At 32.2% G+C, this 17,216-nt stretch overlaps 2 protein-coding genes across 2 annotated transcripts; one reads left to right on the forward strand and one right to left on the reverse strand.

Moving 5' to 3' along the window:
• On the forward strand, positions 1,073-4,631 carry LOC18595497 (AP2-like ethylene-responsive transcription factor At1g16060). Its single transcript, XM_018122548.1, has 8 exons — positions 1,073-1,495; positions 1,588-1,670; positions 1,799-1,807; positions 1,972-2,060; positions 2,198-2,271; positions 2,491-2,541; positions 2,720-2,796; positions 3,749-4,631. Exons 1-8 carry the CDS (start codon positions 1,335-1,337, stop codon positions 4,315-4,317), a joined length of 1,113 nt encoding a protein of 370 aa, XP_017978037.1. The 5' UTR covers positions 1,073-1,334; the 3' UTR covers positions 4,318-4,631.
• Positions 8,761-13,473, reverse strand: LOC18595498 (tubby-like protein 8). Its single transcript, XM_007023470.2, has 9 exons — positions 12,824-13,473; positions 12,333-12,447; positions 10,713-10,889; positions 10,549-10,604; positions 10,368-10,464; positions 10,133-10,222; positions 9,944-10,036; positions 9,621-9,688; positions 8,761-9,484 (listed from the first exon to the last, which is right to left on the reverse strand). The coding sequence occupies exons 1-9, from the start codon at positions 13,303-13,305 to the stop codon at positions 9,409-9,411; spliced, it is 1,254 nt and encodes a 417-aa protein (XP_007023532.2). The 5' UTR covers positions 13,306-13,473; the 3' UTR covers positions 8,761-9,408.

Here is a 17,216-nt window from a genome sequence, read left to right on the forward strand (position 1 = left end):
TATACAAGGGAACATTCTAATGGTTAGAATTTGATATTACTCCAAATTAGGAATATTGAACTCAAATCTTTAGACAAGAGAGGTTTCATCAATACGAGAGAAAACTACCTCCCACTGTATAATTCAAAACCCAACGAGTTCATGTACTAAGAAAGACCTCAATTCTTTCAATTGAGACATATGTCATGTTTGTTTTGCATCATAATCATTACAAAATAAATAGAATTTTTCTATGGAGTAAATTTTGTCGAGAAAAGTGGTTTTCGATGAAAAATTTAGTTTTTTCGATGGGAATTTTCAATGTAAAAAATTGTTTTTAAAGTGAATTGATATTTTCAAATGTTACCTTTCGGTAAGATGTTTTCTCGAACTTGGAAAGGACATGAAACCAGTCTGAACTTCATTATACATTACAACTTACTATATACATTACAAAAGAATTTTTGAAAAGACCAACAATAAATTACTCTTGCGCGTGTGTGTGTATTGTATATATTAAGAAATGGAAAGAGGAGTAGAAACAAAAGTTTATTTGCATCCAATCTTTTTTTTTCTTTAATTTCCTCTTAAAAAGAGAGAAAAAGGGTAAGAAACTTTGTGGAGTTAATTGACAAAAGAGCATTAATAAGCAAAAAAATGATCATTCCCAATTTATTATGTATTATTATTTTATATACATTATCGATGAAGTTTTTAAACTTCGTAAACGAGATTAGAAGATTGTTACATGTCCCATTATACTATATTAAGAAAATTCATAAATTAAAACATAAACTTATAACCAATTTCATATTAGTTAAGTTACAATAAAAAAGAGTCTAATTTGTTATTTTTTTCAAAAAAAAAGAAAAAGAAAAAGAATTTATCTAATTTGTTAGTATTCTTTGCTCTTTAGAAAAGTAGACAAGTAAATTGGTACTTAATAGGGTTAGTAAAGAACGTAGATTTGAAATTAATGAAACAAAGAAAGTGTTAAAACGGAAATTGAAAGTCCAATCAATTGTCACACAATATATAAATATAAAGTTTGGAACAGTGCTTCCATTTCCAAGGCATAAAAGTGAGGACAAAAGGAAAAGTGGGTAGAGAAAAAGCCGCTTAAGGACGGCCACAACAAAGACTGCTACTTTGCCGGCTCTCTCTCTCTTCTCTGTTTTGCCCACATTTCCTCGTAAAAAACCAAACCAATTATTTTTTTTTCTCATTCCTTTTAAACCCTTCTCATTGGATGACCTTTACCGCTTATTCTTTTTCCTCTCTTTCTTTCCCGGACTCTTTAAACGTTTTTCAGAGAGAGAGAGTGTGTGTGTCTACTTCTCTTTAGCTCAGCTTTCATGGCGAAAATCTCACAGAAAACCCAGAAGAACAGTACTGATCATGAAAACGGTACTACTGCTACTGTTGCAAAGCCTACAACCAAAGTGAAACGGACTCGCAAAAGTGTTCCCCGTGACTGTCCTCCCCAACGCAGCTCGGTTTATAGAGGTGTTACAAGGTTAACAATCCATAACCAACATGTTTCATTTTCCCGGATTTCTATTCCTCTTAAACTTCTGTTCTGACTTTTGGTTTTCTTTATTGAGTTAGGCACCGATGGACAGGGCGGTATGAAGCTCATTTGTGGGATAAGAATTGCTGGAACGAGTCACAGAACAAAAAAGGAAGACAAGGTAATGATCTTCGTCTTTCTCCCTTAGCCATGTTTATTTAACACTGGTATATTGTCGATCACTGATAATTCAATTGATGTTGCTGATATTGATGGTACCGGCGACGACGAAATGGAACTGGAATGCAGTATATCTAGGTGAGTTTACCACCTGATGATCATCTTCTTTTTCTCCTCCATCTTTAACATATAGACTTGTCATTTCAAGAAACTACTTGCCATATTTCTTTCTTTTGCCTGCATTAGATTTATGGTATTATTATTGAAGGGATTTAATGGTTGTAATGAATTTTCCGGGTTAGGTGCTTATGACGATGAAGAAGCGGCAGCACATGCCTATGACTTGGCAGCATTGAAGTACTGGGGACAGGACACTATCCTTAATTTCCCAGTATGTTTCCCATGCCACCGATAGACTTTTTTTTTTCCTCATCTTTTTGTGGAAAGTATTTTCCTTCCTTTTGATTGGTTTGGTGTTGGAGCTGTTGAATCCTGAGGAAGGTTTCTTTTATTATGTTTTGATTGTAGGTATCAACTTATGAAAATGAGCTCAAGGAAATGGAGGGTCAATCAAAAGAAGAATATATCGGATCTTTGAGGAGGTAAGGAAAAACTTTTTCTTCTACTGACCAGGAAATTGTTACAAGTAAATTCGAATCTTGTACAATATAATTTGTTAGGGATTCTAAATTCGTGGATCTTATCCGATTTTAAGGAGGAGTAAATATATCTGTACAGTTAAATTCAATCCTACTGGTTTGGAAATGATAAAAATTTGACCCTTTTTTTCATTCATTTATTTTTTGGGATTTAATTTACAGGAAAAGCAGTGGTTTTTCTCGTGGAGTGTCAAAGTATAGAGGCGTTGCCAGGTAAGAAATAGTTTTCCGTCCACACTTTTAGTTGAAGTAATGAGTTGAATGTTGTACTTTGATATGTCGAGTGAGCCAACCATGCATGCGTCGCAATCTATATATCTAGCTGTAAAAATTAATTTCCCTCTTATGGGGCTTTATATGGCTTTATAACTCCTTCATCATTTTGTTGCAGGCACCACCACAATGGAAGATGGGAAGCACGAATTGGCAGAGTATTTGGCAACAAATATCTTTACCTTGGAACATACGGTAATTAATTTACTTGCTCCTAATTAAAACGCTCTTTCTCTCCCGGGTTGCAGGGATTCGAACCCAACTCGTGAAGTAGGACTAAGTCAAATTTTCAGATGCATTAAATTTTTTCCTACTATTGTTTTGCTTTAGCCAAATGAAAGAATTATGTATTGAAATACATTGGTCTCCTACATATAGAAAAAGAATTAGTGTTAGTTTTACTATTGCTCAATTAGCATTGACTAGTTAATTTAGTCAATAGAAAACTCTCATATACCTTAATGAAATGACAATTACTTTTACTGATGATAATTAAGTTGTAAACTTACTAATCAATTATAGGTTGAGATGCAATAAGTAACCATATGCATATAATTTGGTTAAAATGGTATCTATTTTGTTTGGCAAATAAAAAATATCTCCAATAGTATGTGGCAGATGTATATATATATATATATAAATGACCTCCATAGAAGTACAACTATAGTACCTTGTCCTTCCATGTCAAAAGGAAGATAAAATTGTAGTACCTGAACTTTATGCACAGAATTCCCTTAGCAACTTCAGTTGACAGGGCAGGCAGACGGAAAGTTATGATTGTACCAAGAGTCAATGTCAATCAAATTTAATATAGCCAAGACTCCAAATTAATTAATACAGTTTTAATCTGTTTTGGTACATAATAAAATAAATTTCTATATAGTATTTGAGACATAGTTAAATACGGACCGAACAAGTCAGACTAAGCGAAAACGATGAAAGTGAATTTGTAATCAAATCCAGTTGGTTGCGATATAGTTCACCAAACCTCAACTGCCTTCTCAGCTGTATTTAAGATTCGAAAAGTCATTGGGAGTAAATCTCCAACCCTCCACCGAAATCTGCATGCAAATTTAGTTCTCCACTTTATTATTTATGTCTTCACTTTTAATTCTTAAACTACCACTGATTTTTTTTTTTTTTTCAGCTACTCAAGAGGAAGCAGCTACTGCATATGACATGGCAGCCATAGAGTACCGAGGACTCAATGCAGTCACAAACTTTGACCTTAGCCGATACATCAAATGGATACGTCCAAATCACCAAAGTAACCCTAACAACTCGGAAAACCCTCAACAAATCCTTAATGGTGACACCAATTCAACCCCAAGCCCTAACCATGACAATATTGGAATAGGGTTTTCCATCCAACCTCAAAGCTATAGTACTAGTGAAACCTCGATGACGACTCCACCGCGACTCGATGGCGAAGGTGGTGGTGGCGGTGGCGGTAATGATAACAGTGCCTCAGCATCATCAGCACTAGGGCTTTTGTTACAATCATCAAAATTTAAGGAAATGCTAGAGCAAACCTCGGCCACTAATTGTCCATCAACACCACCGGAGCGGGATCTACCTCGTCGAAGCTTTCCGGACGACATTCAAACCTACTTCGATTGTCAAGATTCTAGCAGCTACACTGAAGGTGATGATATTATTTTTGGCCACCTAAATCCATTCGCAACACCAATGTTTCATTGTGAACTTGATGGTTAAGAGTCAAAATAAACTTTTTTGGAGAAAAATAAGTCTATCCTTATGGTATGAACGCTTTTAGAATATGTGAATATATTAAAGGTAAGGATAGTAACGGGGAAGGACAATGAGCAACAAGAGTAAGGTGAAGGGGGCAATTAGATTTTTTTTTTATTAATATTAAATGCTTTTCTTCGTTCGTTTTAAATTTGGAAAAAGGGAGTTTAGTTATTTGTATTGGTTCATTTAAATGTAGATAAAGATGAAGATAGACATTCATTTGTCACAGATTCTTAATAAATAGCATTGGCATTTTAGAGCCTCTTTTTCACATTTGTTTTTCTATTGCAATGTAAAATCTTCATTTATATATTTCTTGTTTTACTGAACATTGGAGAACATGGAGTAGTCTCTCTTGTTGGGAGATAGTAGTTGATCAGACACTGGATCTTAAGATAGAGATCAAGTAGGAATAAAATGTGTCAATCATTTACATAACATTTTATTTTCATTCCTGATTTTTGAAATTCAATTTTAAACTTTTTTTATTTTTAAAAATAATGATAAATCTATCTGTTTCATCAAGTCCTGTAAAAAATTAACAAAATTTATCACTTCAATGTCATGTGGCATAAATTTCAATCTAAAAAATCGAGCACGAGTCTGCCTTTTATCATCATGTGGATACAATGGCGGAAGTGGTAACGGTCTAGTTTTTTTATTTTTTATTATTTTATGTATAAAATTTGAAATATATAAATTTATATTTTTATACAATTACCCTTCAGTCACTTTTCTTACAAACTATTAGATCCGTCACTGGGTAGATATTCACATGATAAAAATTTATGTCATGCCATGTCCGCGTTTATGTGGTGTTGAAATGACAAATTTAGTTGGATTTTAATAGTGGTTGATAAAATAGATGTATTTGAAGTATTTTTTTAAAAAAAAATCACAAATCTAGAAAGTGAATGAAAATTAAATTTGCATAATCTGGTACAATTTTCTGGATAAGTAAGTTGCTGAGAGTACTCTCTGCCTAAGGTACGTATTGTCTGGGAATCGTCCCAACTATGAGCTCTTGGTGAAAGGTCGACGCTACTGACACAGAGGATGGTTATGGCTGGAAGGGTGAGGCAATTGGTATTTGGAAGGAAGGGGTCACACCTGTGGTGCAATAATTAATTAGGTCGACCCCGTACTATTTTTCCTTGCATGAAATGAATCGGTGCTCCTCAACCTTTTAAATAAATTTCATTTCGATCCCTACCTTCTCTGAATTTCTTATTTCAATCACAAACTTTTTTAAAGCATTAAAATTTGGTTCTTCTGTTTGATAATTCCGTTAATTTGGATGGAAAGTACTGCTGCTTAATTACAATAATAACCATCTTAATTTTTAACATTTGGACATTTCTCTCTTTTTTTCTTCTAATAGTGTTATTTAACAATAAGACATTATTGGAATAACAACAAGAGGTTAGGATTTAAATGGAAAGATTGAAAGGTTAGGGACAAAATAAAACATTTCCCAAGCATGGCGCTAAAGAAAAGCCCAGGAATCACAAGAGGATCATCCCACCACAACCAGATACAAACTATCTATACTTTATCCTTCCCTCTCATGCATCTCAAAATGTAACACTTTTTTTTTTTTTTTGGTTTTTGAGAAAAATTGTATAAAATCTTCCATAAAACAGAAAGGGAAAAGTTGGTTTTCATAATTAATAATGAAAATTGCGTATGAAATGAAAGCATATTCTATCAAGAATATCAAGACATGTTACATGTTTTTTTTTTTAACTTGTCTTTCACACGCACGCGCGCGCATACACACACACACATATATATATATATATATATATCAATAAAAATAAAAAAATAAACATATACTAATTAAAAAAAAATTTAAAGTTGAGTGAGATAAGTGAAATTATTTTATTATTTTTTATTTATATTAATCATTAAATAAAACATTATTTTGAGGAAGCAAGTAATAGAATATATAAAAAATTTAAAATTTTAAAAATTTTTATATGTTATTAAAAAAATTTTAAAAGTTTTGGCCCCATCCATCACATAAGGAGGCTCCCTCTGCGTGTGACCAAAAGGTAAAGGTAAAGGAGAATTGGTCCACAACAAGTGCCTAGGAGACACTGCATTCTAAAGAAGTGTGAAAAAGCCAAAAGTGTACAAAATGAAGTTGTTCCACGCAAAGACGTGGAAGAGGACGATCGCGACATAACAATTCATCTTTCAATAATGAAGGCGTTATTGGATTGAGCGGGGGATTTGAACAAAATAGGTCAGACAACAAATCTAACTCACGTAGTGTAATTTGATTTGAACTCTTACATTTATTAATATATATCTAGGTTTAGATATAGATTTACTATATTTGAATAAAATTTGAATTTAATTTGAATATTATCTTTTCAAATTAAATCACTTATCTTATCTTATCCTTTTCTTGTAATCTATTTTTACTTAATAAAGAGGAGCCATCAGTCTATAAATAAGCTTCTTCTCCTCATTTGTTGCACGTCTTAAAAAAATATAAAGCATTCTATTTCTCAAAAATTTTCTTTTTTTTTTCATTGGTTTCTGTTATTTCGTAGATTTTAAAACATACTTAAATTTTACTTTCAAAGTTTTAGGTCACATGAGGTTGAACTTAAATTTTAACACATGACAATTAACACTATTGCTATAACAATTAAAGTATAAAACTTTTCTTTATAAATAAAAATTAAAATTTCATTAAACTATGAAAGGGAAACCCTGCATGCATTACATGTGAAAAGAAAGGTATCCACGAATCAAACTATTTGTTCAAGCTCATGACTTACATTTTCATTAAATTTTAATTCTAAAATATAAAATAAAATTTTATTAATTTAATAATAAAATAATAATAATTAAATAGACTAATCCAACCAAACTCAAGCTTGGTTTTGAAAAAAGAAAACCAAAGCTGACGTAACCTTTGGATGCCTCTATGTTTAAATAAAAGTACAACTAATCCTTCTGTCAATATAACTATTAAAAAATTATACTTTTCAAAAAAAAATATAACTATTAAAAACCAACATGTTAACTTAGAATTATCGTAAATGTGCTGTAATTTTAACTGGTAAAATACAAGACAATCAATGTTTAAATTGCAATTAAATAATTATTATAACATCTCCATCAACTTGCTTTTCGACCTTGGAGTTTTGTTCGTTTGTTATATTTATGGGAAACTAATTTCCCTAATATATAAATACTGTTTCTCCTTTGTTGACCGACGCCTAATCAATCAATTTCTGTTAATCGTGTCGTTGACATCATGAGTACTATTTCAAATTGAATCATACTTCACTTACCCTATTGTCTAACTTTGCAACCAAACCCATATTGTTTCCTATTTTTACTTCAAGAACCAAGCTAAAATTTCATCATTTTATAGATATTAAAGGTATAATTAAGGCACTCGAGTATTTAATTTCGTAGTAGGTGATATATTTTTTATTCAAAAAATTTGAGTTCTAGTCCTACTTTATCAAATCAAATTNGTTTCAAAACTATTCTAATCTCACGACTTCTTTTTAAATATATATATTATAATATTATATATATTTATATATATATAAATATATATATAAAAAACTAATTAGGGTTTTTGGATGGATTGATCCAAAAATTTTAAAACCAAGAACCGACCAAAAAATCAATTTAACCAAATATTTTGGACCAATTAATTCAATGGACCAATTAGATCGAACCATTTTACCCAAATTGCATTTAATTTGGGTGGATTAATTTATCTGAATTGATTTTGCTCACCATTACACATAACAGTGACATGAAAGTTGAAAAATGACACATGACACTATAATCATACCACATAAATATGTCATGTCACTATTTATTACAACATATCAACACACCACGTTGGCACCACGTGACATAAAATGACAAGTTACATTGCAACTAATCACAATTAATGAACCGTTAGTCATAAGAGTTAATTTGATAAAAAAAAAAAAGCACAAGAATTTGATTGAATGTATTAAAAAAATTATTTAAATTTTTTTAGATAAAATAAGAGTTTTTTTGAATACTATGCTTAAAAATATTAATCAAATAGTCTTAAACACAAAATCTTCACAATGAGAAAACCTTGTCAGTTTTGTCTTAAAATAAGCAGGAATGAGGAGAAGTTTCCTTATGAGACTACCTACATAAAATGTTGTCTTTAATTAGTATGAACTTAGATGATGTGTTTTTTGCAGTCTCATCTTTGTAAGAAATTGCATCTTTGAACTTTCGTCACTGAAATAAAATAACAAGTCGACAAAAGGAGATTTGAAGCTAAGTAATGCAGTACTGGGTTGGAAGCTGTTGAAGAATACATTTGGTTCCACATTGCTGGGGTCTTTCAAATCAAATGAAAGGTGACAAAGACCGCTGAAAACGAACCCCAAAGCTCATGGCAAACTCTGATTCTTATTAGTCATGCAAAAAGAAACTACAACTGTTTTGAAGTAGCAGATAAAATTCAACTGCTGATCATGCATGCAGTTGCTACACATGGAAAGAGCAGTTGGAAGATCAAGAATCTTCATCACTCCCTCTCCCCATCACCTTTTTGGCAGGATGACATTGTCTGTCTCTAAGGAGGGAAAATAATTTTAAAATACATTGCTATCACCTAGTCTTCATGACAGCATAAGATGGTAAACATTTAAGCAAAATGGCTGTTGAATTCAATATACACAAGTCAAGAGGAAAGGAATAAACCATCTTTTCTGCATGGAAGAACAAATAATTAATTCAAATGAATCTGTGTAATTATATCTGAAATTACATAGAAACATGACACTAGTGGACCAAGGATAAATTAGGATCAGTGGGGAATTAGAAGGCAATATTTGCATTGAAGCTATGATTCTTAAACACTAATCATCATCAAAGCATCTTTAATCTTAATATAGCTTCTCATGCTTAAACAAATATGGTCACCTTTCCTTCACTAATGTGAGGCAGAAAAGCTCCAGGATGAAGACTTGGGAATTGAAAAAATTTCGGTTCAGAGGTTGAACTACAAACGGCCATGGACTTCAATTACATTGCGCAACAAAGCTTTGAATCAATTGAAGCCAAGCAAATACAGAATGCTTGGTAGCCTGTCAATGGATATCTGCATAAGAAAGAAATATAACATATGTTTTAATTTTTCTTCGTTCTTGACTTCTAAATGCTTGTGTTAAACGTCAAGATCAAAATATTTTCCTTTAATGCAACACATGAAATTCAGAAACCGGGTTGAATGGTACCTGAAATCCATAACATACTTGTATCTGTCCACCCTGCCAAGCTGCAGAATTGTTTGCCTTCCATTCTCCTAGAATACATAGCCAAGTTAAAATAATTCCATACCCTAATGTAAAAGGGCCTCTAGATTCAAAATCACACAGATATAAGTACACAAGTTCTGTATCACATGCATTCATGTCTGTGATATGTCCTGTGAGTGTTGGTGGTGTGCATGTGTGTGTGTGTGTGTGTGTTTTTTTTTTTTTTGACATGAGTATTGTATGTGCATAACTAATTCTTAATTATGTCATTCTTAGGACCAAACTCAAGAAATTTATGATACCTCAAATGTCAGCTGAAAATTCTTTACTGAGCTTTGTATTCTGAGTCCAGCTCTTCCCCTATCTCTGAAGTCTAACTCATATTTTTTCAGCATCTGACTCAAATCAAAGCAATTTAATGATTAAAAAAAACCTGAAGTCCAAAACCTCAATTCTGTATGATGAGAAAATACACCTTTACAAATTCTTACGTTGTTGTAACGAGGAATCCTTGAGAATAACTTGTGAATTTTATCCATTTTCCCCTCCCAGTCCTTAGGTAGTCCACTAATATGTTGCATCTACATAAAAACAAATAGATTATCCAACTTATTTTCTTTGAACTCCATAATAGTTAAAAATAGAGGATACAAAAAATCACAATGGGAGAGTAAAAGATAACTTATTAAGAGGGGAAAACTTATATAAATGAATCTTTTTAAATACCTGAGTCACATTCTTCATCTGCATTGATTGGTGCTTAGGTATATACACCTTCATGCTTCGGTAATTTCCAGTCCAGGTGACTATGGTTGGCATGAACCTGCAGAAATTAATAAAAAGAATAACCACAAAATGGAGAGAGTGAGAGAAAATGAATCTCACAGAGAGGGGATGCTGTGCTTACGTTATGACACCCAGGAGAGGATTAGACTGTTTGTTGAACGACTTGGTGCGACCAGCCTACAATCAAGCAAATTATTAACCAATTGAAGTAAGAATTATTTCCCTATCTTTGATTGCCATTTTCTACAGACTCATAGTACAGTTTAACCTTTTTAGAGATCAAACCTGATCCCATATATTGTATTTTGATCCGATGAGGTTAGCTGTCATGAGTCCAATGTAACTATCATCAGAATTAGACAGTATCCCTTTTGTATTCTGAGCTATGGAGAACATTGATTTCCCATTCTGTCGCTTGTGATAAGCTACTGCTAGTTTCCGATCCTGTCTTCCTTGACCTTCCTATTAAATTAACATGAAAACAGATCCACAGATAGAAAAGGATATGGTAAATGATTTTTGCACAATCTGAACTTAAATTACCAGTTAATTATTGACAGAAAAGACAAAAAGAAAGAAACAAAAGAATGCTGGAACCAGTAAACAAACCCAGGCAGGAGATTTAAAAAGGCATGCAGAAGTCACAGAGGAAGTTACTGATGAAATCTAGGCAAAGATACCATGATAGCTATTTTATGACTACTTACACTAAGTAATCATTACAAATAAAAATAGTATACTGGTTTTTACAAAAGTTATGACTTGTGAATCTAACACTTTCTGTCAACTAGAAGAGTCAGAAACAATGATTTCATGTTCGAATTTTCAGAAACTTAATTTGCAGAAAGGAGAACAGAATTTGCAATATCACCTCTATGATAACTTGTATTTGACACAACAAAAGAGTCAAAGGATTAAAATAGAAGATCCACAAAAATAGAATAAAAGTATTTTTTGTTTATAGATCCTTCTTTATTTTACTATCTTAGAAGACCTATTACATTTTCTTTTAAAGTTTCATAAGTAATTTACTTGGGAAAAATATTTTATTCATACTATATATAATTGCCACCTAGCTTCTCCCGATTTCAATGTATCCAATTGTTGATCATCATTATCTTTTACCTAACTCGAAACTTGTTACTTTTTCTATAATACTACAAATACAATATACTAAAACTAAAATATTCTCATTTTTTGTTCAATTTTCCCTCATTTTTTATGTTTCATAAAAGATTTTCTTTTTAAAACATTTTAGCTATTAAAATTATGTCCTCTTTAGTTTTTGTTTACAACTAGTAAATGGATAATTGGTCTGCAACCAAAAACTTGAGGAGAAACTTGGAGGAAAAAGTACTTTTGAAACTTGTAGCTGTACATTAATCTGTAAGAAGTTTAACAATTTAGTTACAAAGAAACAAATGAAAAGTTCTCTGATTCTAATGAGATAAAAGATAACTACAAACTCAAACACTTGATTGCCGATTCTATGCTTGTCTTAATAAATAAATACTGACTCACTTGTATTAAATTTCACTGGACTTAAAAGTAGGATTTCATTAGAATCTCTTTTTATAGTTAGGCGATATTTCTAGCTCATTTTCATGACCTCACTCAGTCAGTGGGGTACCTTTGGCCATTGCCCTGATCAACTACCCTGCAAGTATTTGTAGTAGACCACTAGTTGTTCAATGTCATGCAGGCAATGTGCCTTGGAATGAACCATCCAAAAATACTCCTAAGCAACATAGAATATTGAAAATTTAAATGAATGGATTCTGAGGGCTGATCCAGATGATCAGGATATAGATGTTACTAGAACCCTAGCAAGTCTGATGAGAAAAAAAATTCTCCCAACAACTCAAAAAAGGTAGGCAAAATTCTTACAAGTCATGGAGATCTTACATTGGTATAAAGTGAATACAGAGTACCACCCGCCAATCCTTCTGGTGAGGATTCCTTCACAATAACACAAGTACATCTGCCTATGTCCAGCGGCAACGGCCTGCACAACAAGGCCCTATAACAAAAGACACCAAACCAAAACGATTTGGAAAAGGAAATAAAAAGAAGGATCAGTCACAGGTCGATAAATCCAGAATTAGAGTCAAAAGAACTTCATATATAAAACCATGGTCATCATGATCATTTGATTAAAGGGTATAAGTTATACAGGCCATCCTTCCCATTTTTCCCACTAAAGACAAGCTTTTCTTTTCTGTTCAAATACATATCCACTAGACCTTCAGGCTTCAGCTATAAAATGATATACTTTAAAATTAGAATTTCAAACTTTAACTTTCAGAATACCCGACATTAGAGTAAAAATATGGATCAGAAAAACTTGTTAAAAATATATTACGAGTAAAACCAGTAGGCTATATACAGACACTAACCTGTTAGGCAATGTAGACCAAGAAGAAGCTGGGGCAGCCTCAGAATCTGAATAATCCCAAATGTTCAAAGAATTAGAATTCTCTGAATCAATGGGGTCCCATAACTTGCACCCAAGAGCCTTGTCAGGCTCATTCATTTGCATACAGAACTGAAGGGATGACTCTTTCAAGACCTTCCCGGTAGACAAAGACTTGTAACTTGAAACTTCTTTGGAAGCATCAAAAGTACCAATAGTTGACAAAGATTTCAAATGAGTGATCCTTTTGGCCACTGAAGAAGATGATGACGACGACCCATTATTTGTTGTAGGAGCTGCATTTTCTTTGCCAACACCAAAGAAAACATTTTCTTTGTTGTCTGTAAAGGTTGCATGGTTCCCTTCACTGCAGCTGCGGCTGTGTTTGAGGTCAGTGAGAGGGTTGACATAAGGAGAAGTGTATGAAGCTTGACGCTGAACTAAAGGTTCCTTGAAATCACTCATTTTGCAGTTTGAGAAGGCAAAGACAGGTTCAGAATTCTGGGTTTTTGTTAGAAATCTTGAAAACCAGTCATTCGTTTGAGAAGGGAAGTAGGAAAGTAAATCAATGAGAAGGGAGCAGAGCACGAGGCCTACGAGGCATCAACTACTCCTAAGTACAGCTTTAATCCGGGGTTCAATCCACGTGGCAGAAATCAGGGAGGCGATGGGTTTGTTGTACAAAGAAAAAAGGTTTGAATTTGAAAGGGTATAGGGAAATGTGTGGGCCGTCTGGGTTTGGTGACATCAACGGTAACTATTCAAAGCTCGTTGTCCTTTTGTGTATGAATATGTTGGAAATTGAGAAAGGGGATTGGTTTATTCTACATGGACGAGAAGCGGGAACAGGGTTTCAAACTTTGAATACGAAGGTAAGCCGCCCGCCTTTCCCATGAGGTGATGCTTGTGCTTATAAGCTTGAAAATTAAATTTTTATATTTAACAAAGTAATAGTAACATATTAACAAAATATACCATAAATAAAATATGTAAATAATTAAAAATAATATTTTATATATTGAAAGTGAAATTTTTAAGCTAAAATACTTATATATGATAATTTAGTTATTATGTTAATTTATATAAGTATAAGAAGAAATTATGAAAAATATCAACTCGTAGGATAATTTAAAAATAATTTTTAATATAAAATTAACTATTTTTATTCAATTTTTATCATAATTTAACAAAAATACTTTTAAAATCATTTTAAATAAATTAAATCATTTATTACAATTTTTCTTTTTGATTTCTCTCTTCAATATTCACGTGCATTACTCCTTATTTCTCTTTCATCATCCAACCCTCTCTAATTTTATCACTTTCTTCTCTCTCTCACATCCATCTACTGTGCTCCCATTTTCTCTATCATGAAACTCTAATTTTATCGATTTTTCTTTCTCATCCTTCTACTGTGCTCCCAATTTCTCCCTTCCGCCATTCAACTCTCTTTAATTTTACTATCATTGCCATCCCTCTTTGTTTATTTCTCGTCATGTTGTCGTCGATTTACAGATCAAAGAGCAGAAATGATATCAATGTATGTTTTTAGGATTTATTTATTTACATTCACAAAACCTTAAAAATGATGAGTTGAAGTTATATAAGTGAAATCTATAAATTAGAATACTGCCCAGAGTTTTTGCGTGCCATGCCTACATATAACAACTCTAATACACTTGACGTATAACAAATCTATTAAATTTGACATAGTTTAAACATAGTATGTAATTTGATCTCTATCTTTATATTTCACTGGGATATAAAACTTTTAAAGTTGAATAACTTAAACATAATGTGTAATAACTTTTTTTTTCAACATGACATGTAACAATTTTTTTTCCGTGTAACTTGTTCTCTATCTTTGTATTTCACTAAGACATAAACTATTAAAGTTAAACACCTTAAACATAGCGTGTAATAATTTCAATATAACGTATAATAATTTTTTTTTCTTTCAACATGACATGTAACTTGGTCTTTATCACTGTGTTTCACTAAGACATAAATTCTTGAAATTAAACACCTTAAACATGGCATATAATAACTTTTTTTTTAAACATGACATGTAACAATTTTTTTTTTAATATGACTTGTAACTTATTCTTTATCTTTATATTTCACTAAGATATAAACTCTTAAAGTTAAGCATTTTAAACATGACGTGTAACAACTTTTTTTTTCAACATAGTATGTAATAACTTTTTTTTTTAACATGGCGTGTAACAATATTATTTTTGGTAAAATGCCTCCACCCCTTAAGTTTTAATTGAAATTCTAAGCGAATTTATTAATTTCCAAAATAGACATTCTGTCTCAAAAAATATTTTCTATTAAACACATTAGTACAGTCGTTAGTCAATTGTTAATGTTTTCGTTAATTTGATGACGTGGTAATATTAAAAGATAATTTTACTCTTTATTATTTTTAAAAATTACCAATATATAATTTTATTAACTTTTTATTAATTTTAAAAAAAGGTAGGCTCCCTAAATAAGCATCGGTGCTCCCATAAGGAGCCCAATTAGGGCTTCCACCTTGAGAGTTCCAATGTTCCCCTTAGGGAGCTCGATTTGGGGTTGGGCTCCCTTAAAGAGCCTAACCGGGGCTCTCAAAGGAGCACCAAACCTAGGGCTCACTTGGAGAGCCAGATCGAGACTCGTAAGGGAGCACTAGATTTAGTGCACTCCATGGAGTGCAAGGTGGAGATGGATGGTCAGCTAGTGTAAGGGACACCACCAGTCGGCTTGAGAGAAAAAATAATAGCAAAAAGAAAAAAAAAGGCATCTTAGATATTTTATATTTAATTTTAACGTCATTTAGACATTTGGAGTGGAGTGTTCATTTTGAGAACTAATGGACTTCCGTATAATTTCAATAAAAACTTACGAATATGAGGGTATTTTACTCTATTATTTTTTTAAACATGGTGTGTAATTTAGTCTCTATTTTTGTATTTCATTAAGACATAAACTTTTGAAGTTAAACATTTTAAACATGGCGTGTAACAAAAAATTTTTTCAATATGATGTATAACAATATTTTTTTTTTTGAGTTTTCTAGATTGATCTTTTTGTCGAAACTCTTGTAACAACTATTGCATACCACCATTATATCCTTAGGGTTTTAGCTATTAAAGCTTTAGGATCTTCTATAACAACCCCACCAACTAAAAAAAAAAAGAAACAAGAGACTCATCAAAAACCAAAATAGTTTTGTCTTCACTTCTCTTTTTCTTTCTCTTCATTTGTTTGTTGGTGTATATAAGAGAATGATTATGACAATAACCCTTTTTTTATCTTTTTGTATTTTTTAATAATTTAAATATTTTATTGTTAACTTTTGCACTTCTGTATTATTGTTCTTGAGTAGTGGTGAAGTTAATTTCTTCTTTCTCAAAAAAAAAAAAAAAATTTCAACACGTGCGCTTGAGTATGAAGAGTTTTTATTAAGGGAAATTTTATTAAAAAATCTTTTCTCTTAGTTAAAAACAATTAAAATAAAAAAATTATTTTTGAAAACACTTTTATCTTGTAAGATTAAAAAAAGTTTATCCTTATATGTTATATGTCACGACCCGAAACTCCCATCGAGCCCGTGACAACCGCCGCGAAGTCCCGATAGGCACTCATTACCTCGAATACAGATCGGAACCTCGCAAGGCTTAGCATCAGCTTCCGCATCTCCCCGATGAGCGACAGTTATTAAATCTTGCTCATAGGTCGTTTCCAAATCATTTTATTAAATCTTCCGCAAGAAATCATAAGTCGTTTCCAAATCAAAACAATAAAATATTATTTTCTAGCTCATAGGGGCATTTTCGTCATTTTTCTTCGATAATACCAAAACTCGCCAAAAACATGGTGTAAAAGCTAAATATGTTCATACATAGTTTAAATCAGATAACGAAAGTATAAAATTACTTTTACAATGACACGTGGGCCTCCAACTAACCAATAAGATGCGAGTCTGTGAACCTATAATTTTGACAATGCAAAGCTAACTGAAGTCCTCGATGCAATCAGCCATCTATCGGCTATCCTGAATCTGAAATGTGGGGAATTGAGGGTGGTGAGATTATAAAATCTCAATGAGTAAACAAACACCATCTAAACTATCTAAAGGTGAGTAAATGGAGACAATTAAAAAAATAATTAACTTTAGCAAATTTTTCACATCACGAATATTCATTTCAACCAAATAATCAATATGGCTCGTGAATTACTCAAAACTTGGCTCATGCCAAATCCTGTACTAGGTGACACTTGGACCAGGGGTATCCAACCGAGTCCGCCAAGGTTGTTAAAAATTCATATTTCGCATAAATCATATTTTTATTTTGAAATATAGTCATTCCTTGGCGTTGGCTGAGTCT

The sequence above is a fragment of the Theobroma cacao genome, chromosome 6 (genome assembly GCF_000208745.1).
Source record: "Theobroma cacao cultivar B97-61/B2 chromosome 6, Criollo_cocoa_genome_V2, whole genome shotgun sequence".
NCBI classification, from domain to species: Eukaryota; Viridiplantae; Streptophyta; class Magnoliopsida; order Malvales; family Malvaceae; genus Theobroma; species Theobroma cacao.